Source organism: Empidonax traillii, unplaced genomic scaffold (genome assembly GCF_003031625.1).
Source record: "Empidonax traillii isolate 1590-97213 ecotype Southwest subspecies unplaced genomic scaffold, ASM303162v1 scaffold419:size1009643, whole genome shotgun sequence".
Classification (NCBI taxonomy): domain Eukaryota; kingdom Metazoa; phylum Chordata; class Aves; order Passeriformes; family Tyrannidae; genus Empidonax; species Empidonax traillii.
In genome coordinates, this window is record NW_020955612.1 from 261,920 (window position 1) to 288,481 (window position 26,562).

The window sequence follows — 26,562 nt, forward strand, 5'->3', positions numbered from 1 at the left end:
CGGCGGCGGCGGCCGGGCCATGGCGGGCGGGCGGCGGGCGCGGTGAGTGCGGCGGGGGCGGCGGGGCCTGAGGGGCGGGCGCGGGGGGGACGGGCCGCGGGGCCGCGGCGGGCCGGGCTCGGGGGGCGGCGGGGCCGCCCGCGCCTGGCGGCGGGAGGGAAGGGGGCGGCTGCTCCCCGAGGGGCTCCGGCGGGCCCTGCGGCCGGACCGGCGGGTGTGGAGTCACAGGATCAGCGAGGTTGGAAAACTGTTCCGGGATCATCCAGCCCGAGCCGTGACCGACCCCCGCCTTGTCAGCCGGACCGTGGCGCTGAGTGCCACGTCCAGCCTTTCCTTAAACACCTCCGGGGACGGCGACTCCGCCGCCTCCCTGGGCAGCCCTTGCAGCGTCTGACCAGGCTTTCAGGGGAGAGGTTCTTCCTGATGTCCCACCTGAACCTCCCCGGGGCAGACTGAGGCTCTGTCCTTGTGTCCTGTCCCTTGTTCCCCGGGAGCAGAGCCCCCCCGGCTCCACCCTCCTGTCAGGGGCTTGCAGAGGGCGAGAATGTCCCCTCCGAATCTCCTTCTCTGCAGGCTGAGCCCCCCAGCTCCCTCAGTCCCTCCTTCTGCTCCAGACCCTTTCCTAGCTCCGTTCCCTTCCCTGGACCCGCTCCAGCCCCTCGGTGCCCTCCCTAGCAGGTCCGGGTCAGCTCTCGGGCACCCCCGGCTCTGCCCGAGCTCCGCGGGGGCCGCACGGACGCGGCTCTGGCGAGTGGGAATTGTGATCCTCGCTCCTGCAGCGCGTTCCTCTTCTGGATGCTCGCTTTGAGCCGGGGACATTGCTCCGCACAGCTGGGAAGCCTCTCCGAGCACCTGCTCTGCACCGTGGGCTCTCCCCGAGTGCCACTCGCTGCTTGGCAAAGGTCATCGTCCCGCAGTGAAAACTGAGTTTTCTGTTGTTCCTAGAAATGCTGGCTGGGGTTGTTAAAGCTGTGGGTTTAACCCTTTTTAAAGGGCATCTCTCTTTGGGTCCTTTCGGGATACAGATGTGCGTAAGCACTGCAGTTCCTTGGTTCGTGCCCACTGAGGCCCTGCTCCTGCAACATCCGTGGTGCTTTAAGGGCTGAGCAAACTGTAAAATGCAGATTCCAGTCTTGCAGTGAATAGATCCCCCTTGGTACTTACTGCAGAGCAGGCATTAATGCTGTGCCTTGTTTTGGTTTGAAAGTGACTCCGTGCACCCCTCGTGTCCTTAGGTCTGACCTACACAGTCACTACAGGACTTGGCTCTGTTTGTGGTTCAAAGTCTCAGGAGGGTGAGGTGGATTGTGTTTCCTCACACGAAGTTGTCAGCTCAGTTCTGACACCAGGATCTCTGCCCTCTGGTTCACTGGCTGCTGCTTTTCCTCGGCAGTGGGGAAATGGATTGGTGTTATCCTACAGCAGGGAGGGGCTCCTTGCTGCTGGATGTCAGATCAGTACATGGACCCTGGGTAAATTTTTGGTGCCCATGTTATCTAGGAGCTGAATCAACATAAGCATGTTGAGTGGAGAAGGAAAACTGCAGAATTTTCTCGCTGCTTTGGCTTCATCTCCAAGGGGAACAAGGCTCTCTAAAACGTTTGTATCTCAATTCATTGACCTGTGATGGTCAGGTAGAACATCAGTACCTGGGATGGGCATAAAGGGAGGGTTGTTCCAGATGTTTTCTGACCAGGTCCCAGCACCCTCTGTATCAGTACCCTTGCCTCCTTCCTGTGTCCTGTGCCTTTCCACTTTGCAGTGCTTCCAATTCCTCCCTCCCTGCCCGGTATTCCCAGCTCCCTGCCCATTCCAGCTGTGCACACACTGGTTGCCCAGATGGCCAAGGGGAACAGGCAACTGTTGAGGCAATGCCACAGCCCTTCCTGCAGCATTCCCCAGCTGCCAGCTCCCAGTAAACACATAAACCCCGTCCTCAAAACATCTACTGTCCTCTCAGATGTGCTTGGAATTAACCAGTAGACCTAAGTGAAAAGTGTGATTATATAAACTTTGTTTCCATAGGAAACTGTGCTTGATGGAAAGTGGAGAATTCACGCAGCCTGGCTTCCCGAGGAGTTGTTTGCTCCATCCTCCCCTAACAGCTCCTGCCTGGCTCCCAGCAGCCTTGGGGCCTGGGAGCTTCTGCCTCCCCAGGGCTGCTCCCAGGTGCTGACCATATCCCAGTCTGCCCCGTCCTTGTTTGTGCAGCCAGATGAGTCAGGTGTTCCTGTTTGCTGAGTGGCCACCAGCTGGGAAAGATTAAGGACGTTTACCCAGTTGTCCTTGGCTTCTCCAGGCTTCTACCCTCTCTCTGGCCTGTGGTGTTTGTAAAGCTCTTGGAGGTATTCCTCTGGCAAATTTGGCAGGAATATGCAGGTGCTGGATTCCGGAGTTCCTAAGGGATGCAACGGGGCGAGGTAGGCAGATGGATGGACAAAACGATTTCATCTCTCTCCAAAGCTGTGTGAGAACAGATCAGGCGGTTGCTGATTGTTACAGCTGCAGGCAGAGATAATGCAGTGGTTAAAACGCTCGTGGCCTTTCCTATTTCTCTGCACCGTGTCTCCCAGCCAGGGGTGTAGCTGTGCGTGCGGGACGCTTGAGCACAGCCTGTCGTGGAGATTTTGCCTGTAGATAAAATGAGGGGTTTAACAGGAAAAGAGGAGGAGAAGTAGCAGACAAGTAAATATGTGGGAAGCCTTGAGCGCTGGATGACTAAACTCGTACACGAGGCAGGCAGCACACAGAGAGTGGAAGTGACAGAATGAGTCTGAGGAATCCGGGGAAAGGTCTGTGGGAGCCTGCCTGTGGAAACGGGAATAACAAGGCTTGCACGGAGAGGGGAGGCACGAGCCACCGAGGAGCTGACCAGGCAGGGGAGGATGGGAAGGAAGATTGATCTAGTGAGACTGAAGTACATTTTGGGAAGAGGAAAATGTCACCGCTGTGTGCACTGTTTCTTCAAGGGGCTTTCCAGGATTTACTGGAGAACTTTTAAAGGCCTTTTGATGAGCAATCCCAAAAGGTGTAGTGTATATAAGAGAAAAGGCATGCATTAAACAGGAATTCTAAGAGTGTTCTTCACCATATCTATTTCAGATCAGTGTCTGTTTGAACTACGATATTCTGTGTACTTGTGCTGCCAGACTAAGCCTTTGCCTGCCCTCAGACTCGATTTGTCATCTGGAGCATAACAAAATCCTTGCAAATTGTACATGCAATTTTAGAGATAGCAGCTTTCTGGCTTTGAGATACAAAAATAAGGCTGTGATATGTGGCACAGCGTTGATCTTGTGACTCCAATAAAAAATGTTTTGGGAGATTCCTCTGCTAACTTTGTGGGCTTCCTTGTGGTGGCTGTGATTTTTTTGTAAGAGGCAAGCGTTTAATGCAGTTTTCTGAACTGGGTGTCGAGTGGTGTGATGTTGGTGTTTAGTGCCAGGTAGATGTGCTTTAATTCAGGTGTTTGTGTGACCCTGCTGTGATACTGAGGAGATGCTGTTATTTGGCTATTGAGCTGGAAGACTCAGTGCTTGCTTAGAGTACAGACCTGGTTGTAATGAGGGACAAAACTGATCAGGAAATAGCCCTGAAGAGGTAGTGAGAAACAAGAAGCATTTCTTATACAAGCCTGCCGGTTGACTACAGCATTAAAAAGCTGTAACACGGTGTAACACTGGCAGCCAAGGAGCCAAGTGCAGGCGGTGCAGGTAGCCTGGGAAATGGATTGCATGGCAACCTCAGGGGTGTTGTGGTGTTTGTTGGAGGAAAGCAGCCGATGACTCATGTCCTCAGATGGCAGCACAAAGTCAGAGCCAACTCACCGGCAAATAGTTAAATATTTAATTTATTTTTGCTTTGTGAATGCTGTTCACCTAATTTTCAACCAAAATTAGTTTCAAAGCTGTCAGAAAAGATAAACTAAGTAAGTGACCTTTAATTTAAGTGACTCTAGTTATATTCATCCCTCTCCCCCCCCGCCATCCCAAGAAGAATATCCCTAGAGAAACTCAGCATTCTGGAAAATCAGTCTAGGAAAGTGAGTGCCCAGCTTGAGCTGCAAAGGTGTGGAACATTCCTGCTCTGTGCTTTGGTTGGCCAGCCGTGAGGCTTTCTTAAAATGTATGTGTGCATACATTCATCTCTCATAACTGTTCTGCAGTGACCTGTGTTCTTCTGCCTTCCTCCTTACAAACTCTAATGGGTTTTAAAGATGAATGGAAGCAGATCTTGATAAGAGCAGTGTTCAGAATGATTCAGAACTGCTGGTTTTGAAGAAGTGAATTATGCAGTTACAGTGAGAGGGAATAGTTACAGCCGGATCTGCTTGGCTTTCCTGCTTAAATTTAAGAATAATATTGTTATGTAGGGATCTCCTGCTGGCTGAGTCTGTATCTGCAGGAATGAGGGCTTTTGGGTCAGGTGCATCTTTCTTGTCTGTGCTTCTCTCATTCTCGTGCTGGCAGTGGTGATGTTCGGGTTGCTGGGCTGTTTGGAAAAGTACAGCCAAAACAGAAGTAGATAACGTTTTAATTTCCATATAAACACGTGATTTGTTGCCTTTCCCTATGGGCACAAGCACTGATTTTCCAGTAGGTTAAAATCAGGATTACGCAGTTAACAGGGGCCCACAGCCCCAGTTTGAAACATCCCTGAGGCTTCTTCCACCCCACACTCTGCCCTTCCTTGGGCCTCTATATTGGTGTGGGTGGTTGCTGTCAGCATGAAACCAGTTGTTCACCTGTCAGTTTTAACTCATTATTGGGGTGTCCTGTGCAGGGTCAGGAGCTGGACCTGATGATCCTGATGGGTCCCTTCTAACTTGGCAGATTCTGTGATGAGGAGACTTCCATTGCCTCTCCTGCTCCAGCAGGCAGGTTTTGTAGGAAGTATTTGAGGCGAAATGTGTAACTTGGAAAGGACCAAACTGAACTGAGCTGTCACCTGAGGCAGGATGATGATGGCAAAACAGTCTGGGTGGTGAAATGGGCTAAAAGCCCTGGTTCTGCCTCATCAGAGTGTGCCACCTGTAACTTGGGTAGTGCTCAGCTTGGTCCCTGTGCAGACTAAAGGGATTTTGAAAACAGGAATATCTGACATTTCGTCCCTCTTGGTGGCTGTTTGAGGTGGTTTAGCTGGTTGTTCTTTGTGGGGCTGGCCTGGGCCATAGCACATGGTTTGCAGCTGGGTCTGTGAAAGGTAACAGGGATGCACAGGGAGGTGGGAGAGCCTCGGGGCTGGCTGGTTCTGCCATGGACCTGTAATGTGAATTTGGTTAAGGTGCTGTGGAGTCATCTGTGGGTTTGCACATCCTTTTATGCAAACACTCTTAGCCTGAGCCAAACCTGATCCTGCACTGGTGGCTGTGACCTGTGTGTACCTTGTCAGGCATAGCCTGCGATTGTGCTGGTAAATGAACTCCAGCCTGTGCAGGTCATTTCTCCCGTGACATGATTAATAATGGCTGGTTTACACTCTTATTGTTAAGTCTCACGAGAGTGCTTTTCTGTATCAGCCCTCTCCAGCTCAGGGTGCTGTTCAGGGTTTGATTAGCATGGCTCATGCAAAGAGAAATCCCTGCAGGCTCCCAGTGCTCCTCAGAGACGTTCCTGAGTGTCCCTTCCCATTTGGGTTTTGACTGTGTTCAGCCAATATTAGAAAAGTAACTTCTGTCCTCGTCACTGAAATACAGGTGGTGGTGCCTTCTGTGGTCCTTACTTGCTAACCCTGCCCTGGCCAAGGCTTGTTGAGGGGGGAGACATGTCATGCAGCCCACTGTAAATGTGGAAACACAGATGGAGCTTTAACTGTTGCCGGTGAGGTTGCTGAGAACTGACACTGAAGCAGTATTGGTGGTGTGGGGCTTTTTTCTTGTTAATTTAGTGTTGAGATTGCAGGCACTTTGTGTGTTTTCTGTGGTTATGGGTTTTACAGTTGACTGCAGAAGGTAGTCAACCACAAGGAAGTGAAGATGTCATCCCCTGCTCCACCCCTTTTTTTTCTTTTTTTTTTCCTTTTTTTTTCTTTTTTTTCTTTTTCTTTTTTTTTTTTGTTTTAAGAATGGAAAAAATCTGAGTAACTTATAGTGACAGCAAATGAAAGGCGGTAAACAATTAAGTCTATTCTGCCCTTAAGCACCTTCAGGAAAGTGGGCTGTGCAGCTGTTCTCACTGGCTGTCACCTGTCTTAAAATCTACCTGAGAGCTTTCCTGGAGGGACAGGTCTTTAGGTGACCAGTGATCGTGGCGTCTCACACCAGTGGAAGAGAGTGTGTGTGTGATTGGAAACTACAGCCCTCTGCAGAATGTTGCCCGTGGTAGCTGCAGCTGCCATGGTTTCAGCTGCACAGAGATGCCATCCAGCAATTTCCCCTTCCATGCAGATCACGGAAAGGCTGCAGGAATGCAGCGAACCCACGTGCTTTACTAGAAATGTTTGGGCTTTAGGATACAAGTGTCCGTAAATGCAGGCTTATGTTCCGAGCATAAACTTGCTCCTGAGTTTGGTGGGATGTGCAGGACTGTAAGTTTGTTTTCTGCTTATTTTTAGGGGCACCAGGAGATGCTTCAGTGGCGAGACCTCTTTCACAACGCAAGTTAGGAATGAAATCCATTAACTGACATCCCCTTCCTCACCCTGATCTCCAGCAGACTTCCCGGAACGCTCGGAAGCGCAGGGTCAGGGGAGAAGGGTGGAAGGGCACCATGAAGCTGAAGCAGCGGGTGGTGCTGCTGGCCATCCTGCTCGTCATCTTCATCTTCACCAAGGTTTTCCTCATCGACAACCTGGACACCTCGGCCGCCAACCGGGAGGACCAGCGCGCCTTCCAGCGCATGATGGGGAGCCTGCAGGTGGAGCTGGAGCCGCGGCTGGAGCACACGCTGCAGTCCCCCTGGGAGATCGCTGCCCAGTGGGTGGTGCCCCGGGAGGTGTATCCCGAGGAGACCCCCGAGCTGGGCGCTGTCATGCACGCCATGACCACGAAGAAGATCATCAAAGCCGACGTGGGGTACAAAGGCACCCAGCTGAAAGCTTTGTTGATACTTGAAGGAGGGCAGAAGGTTGTCTTCAAACCCAAGAGGTGAATGTTGCCTTCAGTGACTGCATTAATGACAACTGCTTTGGTCATATCTATATTTTCTTTTCTCCACGTTTAAGTTACAAATATTCCTGTAAATGGAAAGGCTGTCCTGTTATTTGAGAGACAGACAGGAGGGAGCGTTGCTGGTGCTCTGCTAACAGTAGGTTTCTGTGCCAGCTGCCTCTCAGGCTGCACAGTCTTGATGCTCAAAAATACCTGTCTTTAGGTTAAAAGAATAATCCCTGTGTTCAGTCCTGGGGGAATGTTGGTTACATCTGATGTTTCTGAGTCTTCCTGACTGTGGAAGTGCAGGTTGTGGCAATGTGGAGACAAGCCTTGCCTACTCTGAGTAAGGGTCATGTCACACTGCCAGGAGAGAGTGCAGTTCAAGAACAGGGAAGGAATTCAAGTTGACAGTGGTCTTAAAAACTAGATCTGGGTGTCTGGTGTAGCTGCTTGAAGGCTGTAAAAATGGTTTGAGTAGGTCAGAGTTTCCTGTCTGCCGGTGCTGAGTACTGGAGGAGCAGTGTGTGGGTAGTGAGACTTCCTCGGTACAGCCTCTGTTTACAGTGATCCACAAGGAAATCTGACATGACTGAGCATTCATAAAGAGGCTTGTGTGTGGCTGTAAAGCTTTTTGAACTGTTTACCTTGGGGGAAAAGGAGAAAAAAGAAAGATGTTAAAAAGTAAGGGAGGTGTGTTTTAGGGGAGTGCACTGCAAATGGGAAGTGTTGTCATCACAGAGTGAGGACATCTCTGCCCAAAGGATTTTGGGTTGAGCAAGCATTAAGTTTTCTGTCCTGTTAATGAGGGAGTCCAGAGTAGGCCATGGGGGTGCTCCAGGGGCTGGAGCCCCTCTGCCTTGGAGACAGGCTAAGAGAGCTGGGGATGTTCAGCCCTGGAGAAGAGAAGGCTCCAGGGAGACCTTAGAGCTCCTTCCCGTGCCTAAGGGCGCTCTAGGAGAGCTCTGGAGAGGGAGTGTGGACAGGATGGCCCTGGCCATACAGGCAGGCTGATGTTCTGTTTGTGAGTGCTGAACAGCCAGGTTTGTGGGCAGAGTCCTTTTCTGCCACTGCAAGAGAGTCTGTTTAACTGGCTTTAAACATGAAAGCTTTGTTGAAGTAACTGTAAAAAGAGTTAAACAGTTCCTGTGGAACTTACTGGTTGGGGAAGACAGAATTCCCTTGTTGCTTTTGCCCTAGAAAGAACCAGTTGCCTACTGTGCATGGAAACAAAGGGTTTGGTTGGGTTTTACCAACAAATTTTAGCTCCGCAGCTTTCCAGAAGTGACCATGTTTCCCAGAGCCTGCTGTAGGTACATACCAGAGACCTGCTCCGAGGGTGTCCTGAGGGTGAACTGTCTCATTTCAAAGCCTGACTTACTAATGATTAAGGCTTGCTCCCATCACATCTGGTGGTGTATGTGAAATAAGTTGCTCCAGTTCGGCAGGAATCTGTCAGAGCCTCCTCCCACAAACCCCCTGCCATCCTGCCCTGCTGAATTCTCTTTTGAGCTGCCTTGCAGACGAGCTGAAGCATTTGCTCAGACTGAGGAAATGAACTGTTGTGCCACCCACACCTCCCCTGAGCAGGGCTAAAACATCCAAGTAGAGCTCAGTGGCTTCTCCTACACTGTTCTTGCTACTTGATCCCAAAGTCTGTTGGAAATAACCCATTTTACACTATTTGATACGTAGATGGAAATGAGAAAATAGGCCTTGGCTTATTGGAAAATGTGTTGCATTTGACCCATTTGCTCAGTATTGATTGTGGTATTTCTCACTCACCCGAAGCACAATGCTAAAACAGTACCTAGGACTGATTCAGATGTGAGGAAACTCAGAAATTGGTGTCTGCCTTGACTAAGTAACATCTGTTAAAAGATTAAGGGAGCAAAAAGCCTGCCACTTCACCAAAACACACTGTAGTTGTTGTAATGGGTGCCTCATTTCTGTTTCTTGCTCTTCATGTTGCCTTTTCTCCACCAGGATAAAGGCTCTGTTTATATCCAGTGTATCCAGTCCTCAGGTTCACACTTGCTGATTTTCTGTCTGCTGTAAGATTCCATTTGCCATCTCTGCCACAATTTCAGACTGTATTTTCATGTTAACGTACAATCCATTCTAACTAACCCCAGAATCGTCTCTGGACTTGCTGCTTTCCAGTATAAACAGCCCCCTGTTCTGTAGCTGGGTCTGTGCTCTTTGTTCTTAGATGGGACTTGGCGTGTTGTTGGGTTAATATTCATTAGTTGGGATAGGCACTGCTTCCCGAGCTCTGGGTACCCCTGGACATCACTGACCTTTCCTCCTTATTTACCCCTTCAACAGTCTGGACACTTTCATCTCATGGATGGTTTTCCCCCCTCCCATTAGCAGTCATTTGGAAAAGGGACCCAGAGACTCTCTAAGGTAGCACCGTTATTAAGTTGTTGCTCTGAACAGCAAAACTGATGGAAGTTCTGCACAGAATCTCTTGATTTGACTTGTTTCAATTGCAGATATGCCAGGGATTATGTGGTGGAAGGAGAACCCTACGCTGGCTACGACAGGCACAATGCAGAAGTGGCAGCCTTTCACTTGGATAGGTATGGAATTCTTGGCTTACCTGGCTTTATTATCTTGGGAAAATGCTGCATCAGAGGTCCTTGAAGAATGCACCTCAGGTGTGAGCTGTTTCCAGTCTGCCAGCATAGCACATTGAAGGCAAAAATAAAAACCAGCTGTTCGGTGACACTTCATTTCAAAGGTCTGTGCAAGATCCTAACATTTTAGATTTTTGTGAAAAATCTGGAAAGGAGGATGAGCACTAAAACCACTACAGTTAGTATTATAGGGAAGAAAGAGCTTAACCAAATGCTGTGGAAGAGTCTGGAATACCAAATGTTCGTGCTAAGTTCATGTCCAGTACACAAAAAAGTGAAGCCTATTGTCTAGGCTAAATAAATAAAATTTCCTACAGGAAAACCAGCTCTTCATATATAAATTGTATTCAAGGTACCCAGGTGGTTTTGTGGGCCTGAGCTGGAGGTGCAATTACAGGAGAAAAACAAAGTACAGGATATACAAAGAATGGGACAGAAAATGCCAGACAATAATGCTGATAGTTGTGAAACGCTGTTAGAGATGCAGTTTCATCTGGAATTAATGAGCACAGTCTCGATCTCCTCCTTACAAGACCGTGTCGGCCCTTTGGAGGTGAAGAGACTTAAAATCTGTACTGATCTTTGTAGTCCTTTCAGCACTTTTAAAACTCCATTACAAATACCCAAGTCACTTGTGGTCACACATGGGATTGGAACCTGCGTCCTGTAACTGCGAGTTTGGTGATTGTTCTTCCCACCTCTGTTTTTCCAGGCACTTTTCAGGCATTCACTTGTCTCTTCCCTCCTCTCTCTCCTCATGCCACAGAAAACAGCTCATTGATTGGTTGCTTTCGAGTGGAATTGAATTGGGCTTAAACACAACACTTTTAATAGGCAGTGGTTCCCACAAACGATAAATGATCCTTGCAGGTGACCAGCCCGCAGGCCGTGTGGTTTTATTGCTTCAACCTGTACACGTGATGGGTATTTCTGGTGTGAGGTCTGAGTTCTGAGCATGGTGCATCCTGTTTTGCTGTGCTGCAAAGGCTTTAATAAAAGAGTGTCACTGATGGGTTATAAAGCAAGTTTAACATCCAGGCACTTAAAAAAGTGAGTTTCCTTACTTTGCTTGGAGAAGAGGTTCTGCAGGGCTCCAACTTGATTTTTCGGTCTCAGTCATCTGTGACAGAGACCGTGGGTTTGTTTCGTTTCCATTTTGAACTGCTGCCTGTGTCACAAACTCTCTTGTTGTATTTTTCCACCCCAAATCAGAATCCTGGGATTCCGGCGGGCCCCGCTGGTGGTTGGCAGGTTCGTGAACCTCCGCACGGAGATCAAACCGGTGGCCACGGAGCAGCTCCTGGGCACCTTCATGACTGTGGGTGAGTGCATTCCATGGATTCCTCAGCCCAGTAAAGAAAAACAGGTTGAATGGGGGAAAAGGGCCGTGGGAGGCTGACGCAGCTCCAGAACAGTTAACTCTGGTGCAGGAAGCTGGGAAGTCTGTCTTTGCCAAGGCAGGGCTTGTATAACCCTCCCTGGCGGGGGAGGAGCACTTGGTTTTCTCCAAGTAGTTTTCCCTCTGTAACTGCTCCGTGTTCCCTCATGCTGCTGTTTCAGATGGGAGTTTTAGGGGTTTTTTGAGTAACAATTTTCTCTCTGCTGTCAGAGGTGGATAGGCCTAAAAGGGAAAAAAATAAAATTGTGTTTAACGTGAACAGAGTGGCGAGTTGGGATAATTTGTAGAGCTGACACATCAGTTGGTGTTGATGCTGTTTGTGCCGTCAGAGCCTGTGGAGCATTTAGAACCAAACGTGTCACAACTTCCCTGTGTTATTTACAGCAATAATGCTGTGAGGGCACTTAATGGGAATTACTAATGGGAACTCCTACCAGGTGGTCATTAAGCACCAAGAAATGACTTATGCTGCAGCCTAACTCCTTCAGGCTTTCATAAAATACCCAATTATTACTCTTTCTTCGTTTGTTTTGTTTTCTAATCAGAAGACTCTAGAGATGATTGTTCATTACAGCTGGTAAATATGTGCCTGTGTACATTCCTACAAGCACTGCTGGCAGTCTCACACTTGCAGTTACAATGTGTAACTCAGAGATGGGAGGAGCTCAGCCTTCCCAAACTCTCCTTGCGTTCAGATGGGTGCCTGCCTCAGGCAGACTCTACTTTTTTCAATTTCAGCTAAGATAACTAAGCTGTTTTTTTCCTAGCAGAAATGCTGACTTGAAAAGTTGGCTCCAGAAATTTTCATTGCCTTTCCTTAGATTCCTTGGATTCACTGTTGTGCAGAGCAGAACCCAAATAAATGGGTGGATTTGACAAAAAGGTTGTGATCTCTTGTCAGCCCCAATTGGACCAAGTTTCTGAGGTTTTGAAGAAAAGATAATTCATGCCTGTCCAGTGCAGGTTTGCTAGAGCTGCAGCTGCAATCTCAAAAGAATTCTGTCTCTTGCTGAACCTGCTGCAGGCCCTGGATGGAAAGTGAGACTTGCAGGGCTTTCCATACAAATGAGAGATGTGGTCTGCCAGCTCTTTGTGGTTGATAATAATAATTTGTGACGTGCTCAATTTGTCTGATGGGGCATTGGGAGCACAAGAGCCAGGCCTGGATGGATGGAGGGCTCTGAAGGAGTGCTGGCTGTGAGGGGTGGGGGAGTGTAAGGATGCAAAGTGAAAAACACATCTTTGGGTGAGCTGAGCCTGGATTGGGGAGGATATTGGGTGTAGAGCCAAAGGAAACACGGATAGAGAACAAGTGGAGTCACAACAAAGGGAGACATAGTCGAGGAGTATTTTGGAGGAACATCTGTGAACATGGAACTGGATTTAACTTGGCAAGAGTCAAGCAAAGGCAGGTTAGAAGGGGGAAACAGAAAAGGTTAAACTAAAACTATTAATCCAGGTTGTGTGGATTACTTGATGCTACAGGATACATCAGCATTAGCAGACTGAAAACTGCAGGGTTTTGGTGCTCCTCTCCTGTCAGAAGGCACTGATGAAGCTTTGACAGATCTGCATTCCTGCATCACCTAAGAGTGACAGCTTGTTTCTGTCTGCCCTGCTCAAGGAGCTGAGGTGTGTGGCAGGGCTCAGGGCTCCAAATCCATTGGAGTTCTGCCGTGTTCTTTTTAACTTGTCCCTTTTAGGTCAGCTTTTTCGAAAAGGTGGCAAATCTGACACATGAAGTAGGTGAAAAATGTGAAAAACAAGCAGTGTCAAGGTTTGCCAGGTCAAGGTCCCAAGGACTAGGAAGGGATCCTCGTGCAGGGAAGGCTCTGCTGCCACAGCGCGCCCCTGAATTTCGGTTGGATCCTCGGATTAAGTTCTGCCCTTTTGATACCAGTTTATTTCTGGGTTTAAGGCAATAACACCTGCTTCTATGGGAAGTGCTACTACTGTCGGGAGACAGAGCCAGCCTGTGCCGACGGGGACGTCATGGAGGGCTCGGTGACGCTGTGGCTGCCGGACGTGTGGCCTCTCCAGAAGCACCGGCACCCCTGGGGCAGGACCTACCGGGAGGGCAAACTCGCCAGGTAGGAGGACGTGGGAGGGGCACTCCAGGCTCTGAAAATCTTGGCTGTGGGCTAACCAAGACTCTCCTCTTGTGCCACTGGACCTTCTGTTGGTGCCGTGGCCCTCTGTCCCTCTGAAATGCGGTAGCACCTGATGTCATGGTCCTGGGAGTTTCTTCTCAGAGTTGTGGTTTAGCTTAAGAAGGGAGGCACTGGAAAGCTCCTTGCTTTCAATACCATTAATATTTGGTGACCAGGCTCAGCATCTAAAGAATCCCTAGAGAAGGACAAATGTGACTCTACCCATCTTGTACAATAGATGGGACATGTCTGAGTACGTGGGTTGGGGACGTTTTTGCCGTGACCAGAGCAACTGCTTTTGAGCTTAGTAAATTTTTCCAAATCTTTGTCATTAACAAGCGATTTTTAGTTAGAAAGAGATTAGAAAGAGATTTTTTAGTCCTTGATCTAAAGTATCCATTGATTTCCAATGATGTGATTGTTCTCAGAATCTCATCCAAAGGCCTCACTGAATTGTTTTAGAGTATTAAATGCATGGATTGATTTTTGAGCAACAGATGTTTTCTCCTTTCCAGCAGGTCAAAATTAACTGTGTTCAGTACATGGTATATTGCAGTAATGAATGGGCTGAATTCTTGGAGGTGTTTCTGCTATTGAGAGGCTGTTTTTCATCATAAACTGCCTCCTTACACGGGGTTTTACCCTGATTCCCGTGCTGATTTGATTTTTGCTGTATTGAAAGTCGCTCTTGCCTCATTCAGATGGGGTTGCAAAGTTCTGGTGCTTTGCACCTTGTCATGCTGCACATTTGCCTTTGAGAGAACATCAGGGAAATGAAATGTTCTAGGTGTCATGCTCTCCTTTTTCTGTGCCTGGTAATTATGGAAAAATAAAACTGTTAAGAATTTTTTTTTCCTGCTCCAACTGCTTCTTCTCTGTCCTGAGTTGACCTTTTGAGCATAATTCATACAGTCACATTAGTGTAAGTAATTTTTAATGGAAGTGTAATAGATAAAATCCCTGACCTTCCAAGGCCTGTGCTAATACAATATAAATGATCAGAAATAAGTGTCAGAGAAAGGCCTGTCTTGAAAGACTCCATGGAAAATGAGGAGAGAGAGAGAGAATAGTCCGTCTGAAAAATTGTGGCAAGAAGATTAAGTATTGCTCTAAAGTAAAATGAGAGAAAGAGAAACACTTGAGGGAGAGAGGGATGCAGTGTCAGAAATTTATCCAGCACAAGAGGTAGGAGGGTCTGAGACTTTTGCCTTGTGGATTTGTGCTGCAAGTTGAATGTGAGTTGGACCTTGATGCAAAAGAAAGAAGGAACCAGACACAGCATTTGAGGAGTATGTGTGACCTGTTGTCAGAAACATTGAGAAGACACGTTTTTGGCCCCTCTATCCCTCCAGGATACCTGGAGGAAGGAATAAGGTAGGTCAGGCTCCAGACCATTAGAAGATGAGGTGGGGAACGTGGCATTTCTAGTAATTAAATTCTGATCTTCCTCCTTTTATGAGCCTCTGCAATTGTGAGCATGTCAGCAAGTCTCTCCAGCTTGTTTCCTCCATTTCTGTTTCCAAGTCACAGATGGCTTAAGGCATTTCCAATTTCACTGCTGTTTTGTGAAGGATTGTTTTGGTCCTTACGTGGAAGATGTTATAGATGTACTTGTTATTTAGGTTGACAGATGGAAAGGATATACACCAGAGATTTGGCTGTTTTGGTGGTGGTGTTGAATAGCTTTGAAAGCTGTAAAGAAGAAAATGAGAACATTTAAAAGCCTAGCTTTGGAGAACTGAGACATGACATCCCTGTTACAACATCACTTGTAGAAGGAGAGGAGATGAGAGGGAAGCTCGAAATCTTGTCAGTGGAGAAGAAGGTGAGACACTCTGGAAGGGAAATGGGGAGGAAAGAGACAACTCTGAAGGAGAGTGAGCACAGGTGAAGCCCTGCTCAGGACAGAGGGGCTCTTTACTAACCATGATGAGATTATTTGCATTAGAGAATAAAAATGAAGAGGGTCTCTGGAAAGCCAGACGGATGGAAGCAGGTCCAGGCACTGCAAACAGACACAGTGCTGAGGTCCCTCACTGGAAGCTGAGGGAGGCAAGTGAACCTTGCCACGAGGCAGCCCAGGCACTGCTGAGTTGTGAGCACTGAGGAGGCAAACTCTGACCTTGTCTTCCACAGGAAGATGATGTGTGTCCTTGCAGTGGCACTGCAGCTTGCTCCACACGCTGGGATGTGAATGCAGGATTTACTCCTGAGGATGAACTCATTTGCTAAGGGAACACTGTTGTCCAGCTCTTCCTTCTTTACGCAACATGGGCTGCTGCGCTTGTGCTTTGCTTTCCTTCCTGCACTCCTCAGTGTCCAAAGGGCAGCTCTAACTCCTGCTGGGGTGCAGGGATGGCTCCTGGAAGGGCTGTTTGGGTTCTCTCTGGCCGCAGGTGGGAGTACGATGAAAGCTACTGCGACGCTGTGAAGAAAACCTCGCCCTACGACTCGGGCCCTCGGCTGCTGGACATCATCGACACGGCCATCTTCGACTACCTGATCGGCAACGCCGACCGGCACCACTACGAGAGCTTCCAGGATGACGAGGGAGCCAGCATGCTCATCCTGCTGGACAATGCCAAAAGGTGAGGGACAGGGAATTGTGTTTTTTCTTTTTTCATTAATATCTTTTGTGCTGAGCTTTCCTACTTAGCAGAAATGACCCACCAGTTATCGGGGTCCTTCAAAGGCTCTGCTGCTGACAGGACAAGGGGGAATGCATTCAAAGTGAGAGAGGGGAGGTGTAGATGAGAGATTAGTAAGAAATTCTTCCCTGTGAGGGTCGGGAGGCCCTGGCACAGGTTGCCCAGAGAAGCTGTGGCTGCCCCTGGATCCCTGGAAGTGTCCAACGCCAGCTTGGACACGGCTTGGAGCAACCTGGGCTAGTGGAAAGTCCCTGCCCGTGGCAGGGGGTGGAACAGGATGACCTTGAAGGTTCTTTCCAGCCCAAACAATTCTAAGATTCTATGAAAACTTCCTGGACAGAAAATACTGATACATCCATTTCCTGATTCTGATACTTCAAGGTAACATTAACTCCTTTAAGCCTTCCAAATTAAGTATTTAGTTGAGAGTTCCTTCAGCAAGCCCCTTCATTATGGTTTGTTCTTATAACATTATGAAAACATTTCTGGTGTGGCTTTGCAGGCTCCCAGTAAATTATTTTCTTGACAACTTGAGTGAGGTTCTTTCAGCTCCTTTGAAATAAGGGATAGCAAGACAGTTTTTTCATGGAATCGTGGTGGATCTCAAGTTGGAAGGATCATTGAACTCATTTCCTTGTTCCTCTTAGGACTACCTAAAATTAAGAGTGTATGACTAAGCAGATGCTTCTTGATGCCATGACCACTTCCCTGGGAGCTTATTCCAGTTTTAAAGCTTTGTTTTAAAGTTTAAACAGAATGACTTGGGCAGAGTAATTCTGCAGCTTAGCTTTACTGAGGAGAAAGTTCTGTGTTGAAAACAGTATTATGGGGAGGGTGAAACTATACAAAATAAAACCAGCATGTGTTTAGATGAGGCCTGGAATACTCTGAAAGCCTTCTGGCTGACCTCCCTCAGAAAGTGTGGGCACGAAATGTTCAAGTGGATCCCATTGTTAGTGGAACTGTTGATCTGATGGTGGCTGCTCTTTGGTTCCTTCCCTGCCCAGCAGTGTCAGACAGGCAAAGCTCCCATTCCCTGTGCCCAGAATACCAATTATTCCTTACCCCTAAATCACAGGATGAGTTCCATTTCTAGACCTCTCTGAAATTCCTTCCTAAGGTGCCTTGGTCTCACACAGAACTGGGTATGCTGGTGCTCCTTCTGTTTACCTGGTACATCAGCTGATGCTTTTGAGAGTTGTGTCTGTGATTGGCCATGGCCTGTTTGTACTTTAATTTAAATGATTTGATCTCTTGGAGCATGAAATTGCCTAGTATTGATTTCTTCGAATTCTTTACAAAGCTCTTGATGTTGAGAACAACATTAGGAGTTCAACTGGTTCACTTGGCTTTAATTTTGCCTTTCAGCTTTGGAAACCCTGCCCTGGATGAAAGAAGCATCTTGGCTCCTCTTTATCAGTGCTGCATGTAAGTGGAATGCTGGGGTGCTGTTCACTTTATTTATGCAGTTGGTTTGCAGTATAGTTAAGTTTGAAGCCTTCTGGCAACCTGAAAATGTTTGTTTGGATACTCATTGCATTATTGGTTTGAGGTGTTGTGTGTGAGATGTATTGTCACTGCCCAAGAAGCTGAGAAATGCATTTTCATGAGGGCACTACGGTGGGTGTTTGGCTGCACAAAGTGGTCTCACCTCCAGGTCACCGGTTCAGATCTTTCCACAGGCAGTGGGACAGGTACTTTGCATCTGCAGCTGTCCCCATCCAGCTCCTGACAAATAAAAGTTCACATCCCACTCTGAGCTCTCCCTGACAGAAGCGAAGGACTCAACGTGTCTGGCAATTGAATCATTTCCAAAAAATGATTTCTAAAGCAGACTGGCAGCCCTGCTCAGGGGGCTCCTTTCAACCCAGGTTTGTAGTTTCTTTGCAGGATTTTGGTTCTGCTTTGGCCTTGTGAGCTGTGGGTTGGTTTGTTTTATCTTTAGAGGCTGTGATTTGTTGATTTCCATTCTGTGTCCACTCTCTCACCAGGCCATTGCTGCTCCTCTGGAGCTTCTCTGCTGTGGGAATGGGCTGGGAGAGCTGGGGGTGTTCAGCCTGGAGAGGAGAAGGCTCCAGGGAGACCTGAGAGCCCCTTCCAGTGCCCAGAGGGGCTCCAGGAGAGCTGGAGAGGGACTATGGACAAGGGCCTGGAGTGACAGGGCAAGGAGGAATGGCTTCCCACTGCCAGAGGGCAGGATTAGATGGGATATTGGGAAGAAATTGTTCCCTGTGAGGGTGGGCAGGCCCTGGCACAGGTTGCCCAGAGAAGCTGTGGCTGCCCCTGGATCCCTGGAAGTGTCCAAGGCCAGGTTAGATGGGGCTTGGAGCAACCTGGGCTAGTGGAAGGTGTCCCTGCCCGTGGCAGGGGAGTGGAACAGGATGACCTTGAAGGTTCTTTGCAGCCCAAACAATTCTAGGATTCTATGAAAATTTCCTGGACAGAAAATACTGATACATCCATTTCCTGATTCTGATACTTCAAGGTAACATTAACTCCTTAAGCATTTCGGTGAGAGTTCCTTCAGCTTGTCCTTGAAAGGTTCTGTCTCCCACATTCCTCAGGGCCTGTTAGATCTGGGAACTTTTCAGAAAGCCTGAGCTCTTATCCTGCTTCCACTAAACATTCCACTTAGATTCCACTAAGATTCCGTGCACTCTGCAGTACACCTGGCCTGTGTTCTGCCAGGGTCTTTTAAAGTCCATAGAGAGAACAGTTGATTTTCAGATTCTGTAGTTTCCCTCCATTAATTTGAAACAAATGTTTAATTTCCTGCTCTTTTGAGGATCTTTTGCAGTCTCTGTCATCTAAATTTCCCCAAATGCAACCAGAAGAGAAGTTGATCTCTGTGAGAGACTTTGCAGTTTCCTGGTTTTTAGGTACCCTTTCTTTCTGGTACCAGGCAAATGCTATGTAAGGATTCATGTGCATAACTGCTTTTACTGTAGGTTTGTTGCAGCACTTGCTTATGTTGCTGGGGTTATTAGAGACCATCAAAACCCAGAGTTTGGACCAGTGGTGCTAAAACATAAGGATTTGGGGGAGAATCCCAAGAGACTTCACAGAACACGACAGTTGAGATGAGTTATGACAACAACACAAACAAGTTCAGTGGCCAGTGAAGAGGAAGAATCACTTCTGTGTTCACTTCCTCAGAGGTTCAATCAGCAGCCTTTTGTCCTTTGTGATTAATTGTTGGTCACTGATGCTCCTCCTGAGGCCACGTGAGTTTGTGTTGAATTAACAGCCGGACTGTTGATTTTTCCTTCCTTTTCTTTCCTTTCCAAACTGCATCTGGGAGGCCTCGGGACCGGAGGTGTTCCTGTGTACCATCAGTTGTGTCACAGGGGATTGATTCCCCTTCACCTTCCAAGTTTTGCTCAGACCCTGCGTAACCTCCCTCAGGAGGCTGGCCTGGCTATTCCAGACGGGACCCCAGCTGGGCAGCGGTGTGATGTGTTGGTGTGTTTGTTTCTTTTGCAGCATCCGGGTGTCCACCTGGAACAGGCTCAATTACCTGAAGAACGGGGTGCTGAGGTCTGCCTTAAAAACCGCCATGTCGCATGACCCCATCTCCCCTGTGCTCTCCGACCTGCACCTGGACGCCCTGGACCAGCGGCTCCTCAGCATCCTGGCCACAGTGAAGCAGTGCACAGACCAGTTTGGCCCAGATGTTGTGCTGGTGGAAGACAGGATGACTCTGTCTCACTTGTAATTGTAGCGGAACGCAGCTGGAACTTCTTTTTTTTTAAAAAAAACAAACAAACAAACAAACAAAAAGGCGATAGAAAAACAGCACAATCAGTTCAGAAGGGCTGTGGCCAAGATGGACTGACATGAACAGGAAGGCTCCCGAGCCAGAGGAACGGAGGTGACCGTGGCTTTTTCCGTGGGCTGGCAGCAGTGAGAGGTGGGAGCTGGGCCCTTGGATGGCTCAGCACCTGGAACGGTATCTTGGCCATGGGGGCGTGTCCATTGCCGGCAGTGGGCACTGCACTGGATAAAAATGGCTCTTGGTGTTGGTGGGAGTGCGTGGAATACAGACACTAATTTGGGGACTGAATCCAGAGGGGACAAACGGAGATGAACAGTCCAATCCTCTCCCCTTCTCTTCCCCCAGGGTACTCTGGCGAGTTTGTCTGATTCAGGGTTGTACACAATCAGCTGTGAGCTGGTTGGGCATTTTACTGCTTCTCTAGAGAACGAGGAAAGGGTGAATAAAATAATTACTAGACTGAAGAGTTGTGCCACCCCCCCGGGGGTGGGATGTTCTTCCAAATGCCATGAGGGTGGGAGAGGGGACCTCTGCTGCTCACTTGGCTTTTCCTCGATAAAAGACTGGGAAAGGGGTTTGCCTCATATGTGATAATGCTTCAGTGTTTTGGCTGAAGTCCTATCAAAGATTTATCCACAGGGTTGGAGATTTAGGAGAGGACAGGGTGGTTACACAGCACTTGATAATTAAGGGGTTATCCTAAGTTTCCATGTGTCCTGTCACTGGTTTTTAAGGAATCTGGCGAGGTCTGAGGGGAGAAAATATCCTTGCAGTCCTGTGTCCATATTAAAAACCGAACTTCCATTCTGTTGTAGCTGAGGAGGAGCTCAGGCTCTGTCCTTGGAAGCAGGTTCTGTGCAGCAAGGCCGTGCTGCTTACTGTGAGCCCTGTGCTCTGTGGGGCCTCTGGGCGTGTTGGGCTGAGGAAGGAGGTGTTTGCTGGGATTCCCGAGTTACCAGGAGTGACCTGGAGAGGAGAGACCCCTGAGCTGTGGTTGTTCTTCTCCATCTCATCTGAGACAGCTTCCTGCTGCTCCGTGTGACTGATGGTTTTGCTGTAGATGGGGAAGAGTTGGTGCAGGTTGGCTTTCCAGGGCAGGCTTGCAGCACTTCCATCTTGTGCCGGTCCTGTCATCCTTCAGCACTTCAGCCTGTGCTGCCCATGAGCTTGTGGCCATAAAACTTGTCCCCTTGGGATAGAATCCTGTGCCTCCAGGGGGAAAGCAGCTTCGTCACTGTTTTCAAATTGAACATCTTTGTGTCGGTGCTCAGTTCAGCTAGAGTGGCCCTTCATGTAAGGAGAGAGCTCCCTTCCCAGAGTGATTGTGGATTGCTGGGCTTGGGAGCAAGGGCAGCAAAATGTCAGTTCAAGGCAGTTTCCTTGATTTGTCTGTCAGGATCTCTCCAGCTCTGGTGGGCAGGGAGCTGCTTCCTGTTCTTGCACCCGGGCCACACCTGATCCAAGAGTGTCAGGGAGAGAGTTCATCTGAAAAGAGCAGGTTTGGTTTTTCTTCCTGCATGAGCAGAGTATCTTGAAAGCAGAACGTGACAGTTTACCTGGGACTGAATTTTATGTTCTTCTGTCTCTCTTCTGGGCTTGGCCACATCACAGACCTGCCCAGAGGGATGAGGTGATGGGATGGAGATATTTGGATCTGGAGTTATTTATCGGAGGTACTAGTCAGGCTGGTAACGCACAGCCAGCTTTGAGGACACTGGTGTGAAGCTTGTGCCTGTTTGTCACCGTACTTGACAGCAGAACAGGCTGCAGGAGCTGTGGGTGGAGCCGTGGAGGTGCCCCTGGGGCAGGAGCGAGCACTGGCATCAGCTGTTCCCCAGGAAATTCCAGATGTTTTACCCAAAGGGGAGATGGTGAAGCACAGGGTGGTGGCTCGTAGCATTTCTAAAAGCTTGTTCTTCTCTTTGAGCTTAATCATGAGCTCCTGGTATTTTGGGAAGGATCTACCAAAATTTGATGTTTTGATTTCCATGTGATCACTCTTGATATTTACATTTGATTTAATACTGGATTCAAAAAAAGGTCTTTTCTGTCTCTGAGATCAAATTTGTTGACAACTTACATATTGCTCTAGGCTGAAACTTTTGCTGTCAATGGAACACGGGGATAAGTTTTTCCCCACTATGAATGTCAAAGATTTAAAGCAGGGTATTGGTTTATTTTGGTTTACTTGTGAACAAAGGGCGTGAAGTCCGGCATCGTCAGTAAGAGGAAGCAAGAAATGGTTGGGTTTTTTGGGTTTGCTTTTTCCTTTGTGATACTGATGCTTCTGGTTGCTGTAACACCACTGGAGGTTGGTGTTCTGCAGCAGGAAAGGAGAATAAATTCCTCTCTTAGCCAAAATCGGGAAGATGTGATTTTGACCTTGCGATAATTTCTGCCCTTTTGCAGAACCCTGAGAAATTCTAAACTGTAACCATTGGAAGGGAAATGAGGAGCAGCAGCCACGTGCCAGCAGGGTCTGCTTGAATCCCTGAAAAATAACATGGTTTGTGAGGCAGGTGCTGTGCTCTGTCGGTGAGGTTTTCGTGACACCTTCTGATCCTTGTTCGCTGTGCGCGCTCGTCATCCGCTGGCCCCATATGTTACACAGTGGTGGTGGTAGTGGTGTGGAGATGGGTGATACCAGAGTGCCTGAAGCACAGAAATCAAGAACTAATTAAAGAGAGAGCGCCATCAGCCATCTGCTGTTCACCTCCTCCCCCCTGAGCCAGCCGTGGGGTGGGGGAGACACTCGAGCCGGCTCCTCTTCCAGCAGCTGATGAACTGGAGTGTGTCTTGCCAAACAAACTTCAACTGAAAAATGCTAATTTATTAAGAAGGTAATTTATTTGCTGCGGCAGCTGGAGCAAGATGCTGGAAAACAGACACCCCTCTTGGAGCTGTCAGAGGATGCCCCTGGGAGCTGCTGCACAAATGGAGGTTGCTAATGAGCAAACAGAACGTTATCGTGACTTTCTACTTGTATCCCCCGGGGTCAGATCCCACATAAAGCAACATTGTGTGAATAAAGATTTTAATAAAGCAACATTGATGGATTGTTTAAGCCTCTCTCCCTCCCCTGTCTGTCTCTCTCTTGTTCCAACATGTGGGCTGAATGTTTAAAGTGTTTTGCTGCTGCTGTTTCCCAGTTGTTCCTTCGCTAATGGTTGTCAGTGGGCTTTATTCCAGTCGTGTATAGCCGAGAACGGGGTCAAACAGGCAGGTTGTTTGCAAGAGCCTTATTGGGAAGGAAAGAAGAGTGTCCCCGAGGGATAAAGAAGAAAAACACACCTAGGTTGGAGTGGTTTTCTGACAGTGCATCCCATGGCCCTGCATCTGCCAAGCACCTGGACCGAATCCTTGGCTGTGTCCCAACAGCTTGGCTTTGTTACGTGGAGCAAGGGATGGATTTGGAGTTGGCAGGAGGTGTTTGCAGAGTTGGCGGGTGCTCATGGTTGGTTTTCCTGAGCTTTTATTGAGACAGAGCAGGTAAACAGCCCCCAAAATCTGCTCCCACTGAGAGCAGAGGTTTACTCAGGCTGTGTCAGAACTTGTTTTCTCAGTACCCCACTAGTGAGTGGGAGGCAGGAGGTGATGCAGTTGTGGATGTCGGGGGGTCTTTGACCTGCCCTGTAGCATCAACATGGTTGTGTGGAACCTGCTTTTCTTTAAACTAGAGTTTCTCAGTTGAAACTTCGGACTTCAGCATTGCTGAATTCTGTTGGTGTTTATTTGTGGGGTCTTGTGGGGGAAGATGTTCTGGAGTTCCTTTGTTTCCTAGCACTGTGTGTTGGCAATGACTTTTCCTATCCTCCATCCCTGTTTTTGGGGTGCTCTGGGGGTTTGCTCTGGGAGTGGGACAGGATTTTTGCTTGTGCTTGAGCAGTTCAAGAGCTACAGATGCTTTTAAGTTCTGACAGGCTAAAATCACCACTTTGCAGAGCTGTTGTTCCAAGCACTTTGTTGTGCTGTTATGTATTTTTGGAGTGGTTGGCCTTAGTAACAGGGTGAGAATTCCTTTAACTGGGAGATTTTAAAGTGTTTCTGGTTATGTAACGAATGCAATTTTACAGAAGAATGAACACAAACAACTTTGAGCCAATGGAGAACCAAAGGGGGTTGAAAATAAGCACTTTCCCTGAACTTCTCAAATTCTTTCCCTAAAGGTTTTTTATTGAATCCAAAAATTAGAAATGAAGTCTTTAGTTCATATATCCCAAGTGTGGGACTGGTGACCTGTTCTTTCTTTGTAGAGTCAAAATTTTTAAGAGACTGGGGCTAGGACTTCGTGGGGAAAAAAATAAAGGAGGGGAAAGGACTCCCCTCATATCCTTTATTCCAGATCTTTTTTTTTTTATTTAGTGATCTAATCCACAGCTGTTATATTGAGCTCTGGAGAGAGCCTCTTCTCCTCCTGTCAGAGTGCAGCTATGGATCTGCAGAAGGAATTGCTGTATGGAGATTGGAAAAAGCCTGAAAAGATGGGTGCATGACATTTCCCTGGGCAGTGGATACAGCCTGTGTATAAACTCCTGGAGTGCAAGGTTCCCTCTGAGTGTTTGCCTATCCCGAGCTGCACTGGGGGGTGGAATAAGCCAGGCATTACCACATTTTGGTGGTGCTGTTTTTCTCTTTCTTTGTAGATGGCAGCTGTGCTGTAAGAGCTGAGCTGACCTGAGATGGTGGAGTTTTAACCAGGTGGTTGCTGATCACCAGGACTGACTGACAAATAACCAGCTCATAACCAGTGACAAGCTCATCCTTCGATCATCTCTGGGGACAGGCAGGTCCCTGCAGCTTCTGGCTTCTTCTGCCAGACTCAGCTGAAGATGAGCAGGTACTACAGTGAGGGTTTCAGCAGAGGATCCAAAAAACCCAGGTGCTTCCTAACCCCGTCCTTCCCAAGGCAGGTGGGAGCGAGTTCTCCTCAGCACAGTGCTCTGGGATCTCCTGCAGACTCCTGCAGCATCCCTTCTAATAGGGGGATAATTTCTTCCCTGAGGCCCCACAAAGGGAATTGAATTACTCAAGGAGGGCAATTTCTGCCCCCACAACCCTTCAGTGCTTTGTTACCTGCAGGGGCAGGTCAGACAGGGAGTAGTCAGGATCACGGACTCTTGGAATGATTTAAAGCTCATCTTGTTCCATCCCCCACCTTCCACAATCCCAGGTTGCTCCAAGCCCCATCCAACCTGGCCTTGGACACTTCCAGGGATGGGGCAGCCACAGCTTCTCTGGGCAACCTGTGCCAGGGCCTATTAAACAACTGGTTTTATTTTCCCTTCTAGAACAATGTGCAGCACTTGGGCCAGGCTGACATCCCAGGAATCATTCCCTGGCACTGTGGAGCTGGAGCAGTGTTGGACAGTCAGTTTCTCTTTCCTAATTTTCTTTTTTGATGAGCTCTCTTCAGCTAAAGCACTTACCCTGGGAGGTCAGAGTTTGAATGTTACAGCTATGATTTTTTTTATAAATGTACAGAAATTCTTCAGGTGCTTCAACTAGTTTTCAGGAGCTGACAGCAGTTTAATTTGCTATGGCTACAGCGAGTTTGATTTTTAATTTTTTTTTTTTTGTTAATCTGCTGCACTGGTTTTAGTTCTGTTTAAGTTATTGCAACTGGTACTCAGATTTTAGCCTATTTTTGAAGCTGGAGGGGGCAACTTTGTTAATCCCAGTATTTTTAATGCCACTGTGTAATATTTGCAGCCACCTGTAGATGGTGATGCAGTCCATGCCTGGGCTGTATCCCCCTTCCCATTCACCGGTGCCAGGGAATTTCCAGGCTGGAAGAATCGCATTTATTATCCCTCTTATTTTTATTTTTCTGAGCATGTGGAATACCCTTGAAATCCTTTCCACTTCCAGAGCATCCTGGCTTTGTCTCAGTTAGGATAAGCCGTGGGTGACCTTGTCCTGCTGCTCAGTAATTGTGGAGGCCTCAGTCTCTTACAGTAAGCCAGCTGTGGGTACAGCTTAAGGTAAAATTCAAGTTATATGGGCTTTATCCACTTTTTATCTTCCCCCCACAGCCAAGTGTGTGTGTTGTGTGTATGTACACACTTCCAAAATGAGAGCCAGGGATTGCATGGGATTCCAGGATCCCCAGTCATCCCCAAGGACTGCCGTTCTCCTTCCCTGTGTAGGATGGGGTTTTCAAACGTTTGGAGAAAGTGGGAGGAACAAACGGGGATGTTGGTGATGAGCTTGGTGGTGGCTGTGAGTTGTACCTGTCCCAGAGCTCTGATCTAATTCCTGAGCAGAACCTGGAGCCCAGCAGGAACAATCCAGCCTGGATAGCCCAATGCAGTCCTGTGCTGCCAGGCTGGCTCAGCCACTGCCTCCTGCTCCATCGTTTGTGCCCGTTCTTTTGGGATCCCCTTGGAAATGGCCCTAATGAACAAGTACCGCTGTCTCTTGCGGTCTGTCTGTGGCAGCAAAACTTCAGCCGAGCCCTTGGGCTACTCAAAAAAACCAGATTATTTGCCTTCCTCAGGCACTTACTGCCCGTGCTGCAGCTCTGTGGGAGCGGGCTGAGTCGAACTCGATGGTCCCTGTGGGGTCCCTTCCAACTCGGAATATTCTGTGCAATCAGAAACAGATACTCGGTGAAATCAGGCCGGTAGCGGTGTCGGGGAGCTTCCCTGGGCATCTCTGCAGCTCCCTCCCCTCCCGGCCAGGGTTGGCCGGAGTCCGACCCTGGTGCGGAGCCGGGACCGGAGGGTGCCGGTGGCTCCGGCCGGGCCGGGTTTAGGGCTATCCCGGACCCTTGCTGGGTTTGGGGCTGTCCCGGGGCCGGGCCGGGTTTGGGGCTGTCCCGGGGCCGGGCCGGGTTTGGGGCTGTCCCCGAGCCTTGCCGGG

At 48.5% G+C, this 26,562-nt stretch overlaps 1 protein-coding gene across 2 annotated transcripts; it reads left to right on the forward strand.

Moving 5' to 3' along the window:
* On the forward strand, nt 1-24,600 carry FAM20B (FAM20B, glycosaminoglycan xylosylkinase). 2 transcript variants are annotated; one of them, XM_027894169.1, is made up of 8 exons: nt 1-42; nt 6,553-7,084; nt 9,586-9,672; nt 10,942-11,051; nt 13,047-13,218; nt 15,675-15,866; nt 17,295-17,354; nt 24,345-24,600. In XM_027894169.1, the coding sequence occupies exons 2-8, from the start codon at nt 6,708-6,710 to the stop codon at nt 24,367-24,369; spliced, it is 1,023 nt and encodes a 340-aa protein (XP_027749970.1). In that variant the 5' UTR covers nt 1-42; nt 6,553-6,707; the 3' UTR covers nt 24,370-24,600. The 2 variants fall into 2 exon arrangements, with proteins under 2 accessions (XP_027749970.1, XP_027749969.1); XM_027894168.1 differs by lacking the exon at nt 24,345-24,600 and adding an exon at nt 19,410-22,747.
* The last annotated feature ends 1,962 nt before the right edge of the window (nt 24,601-26,562 follow it).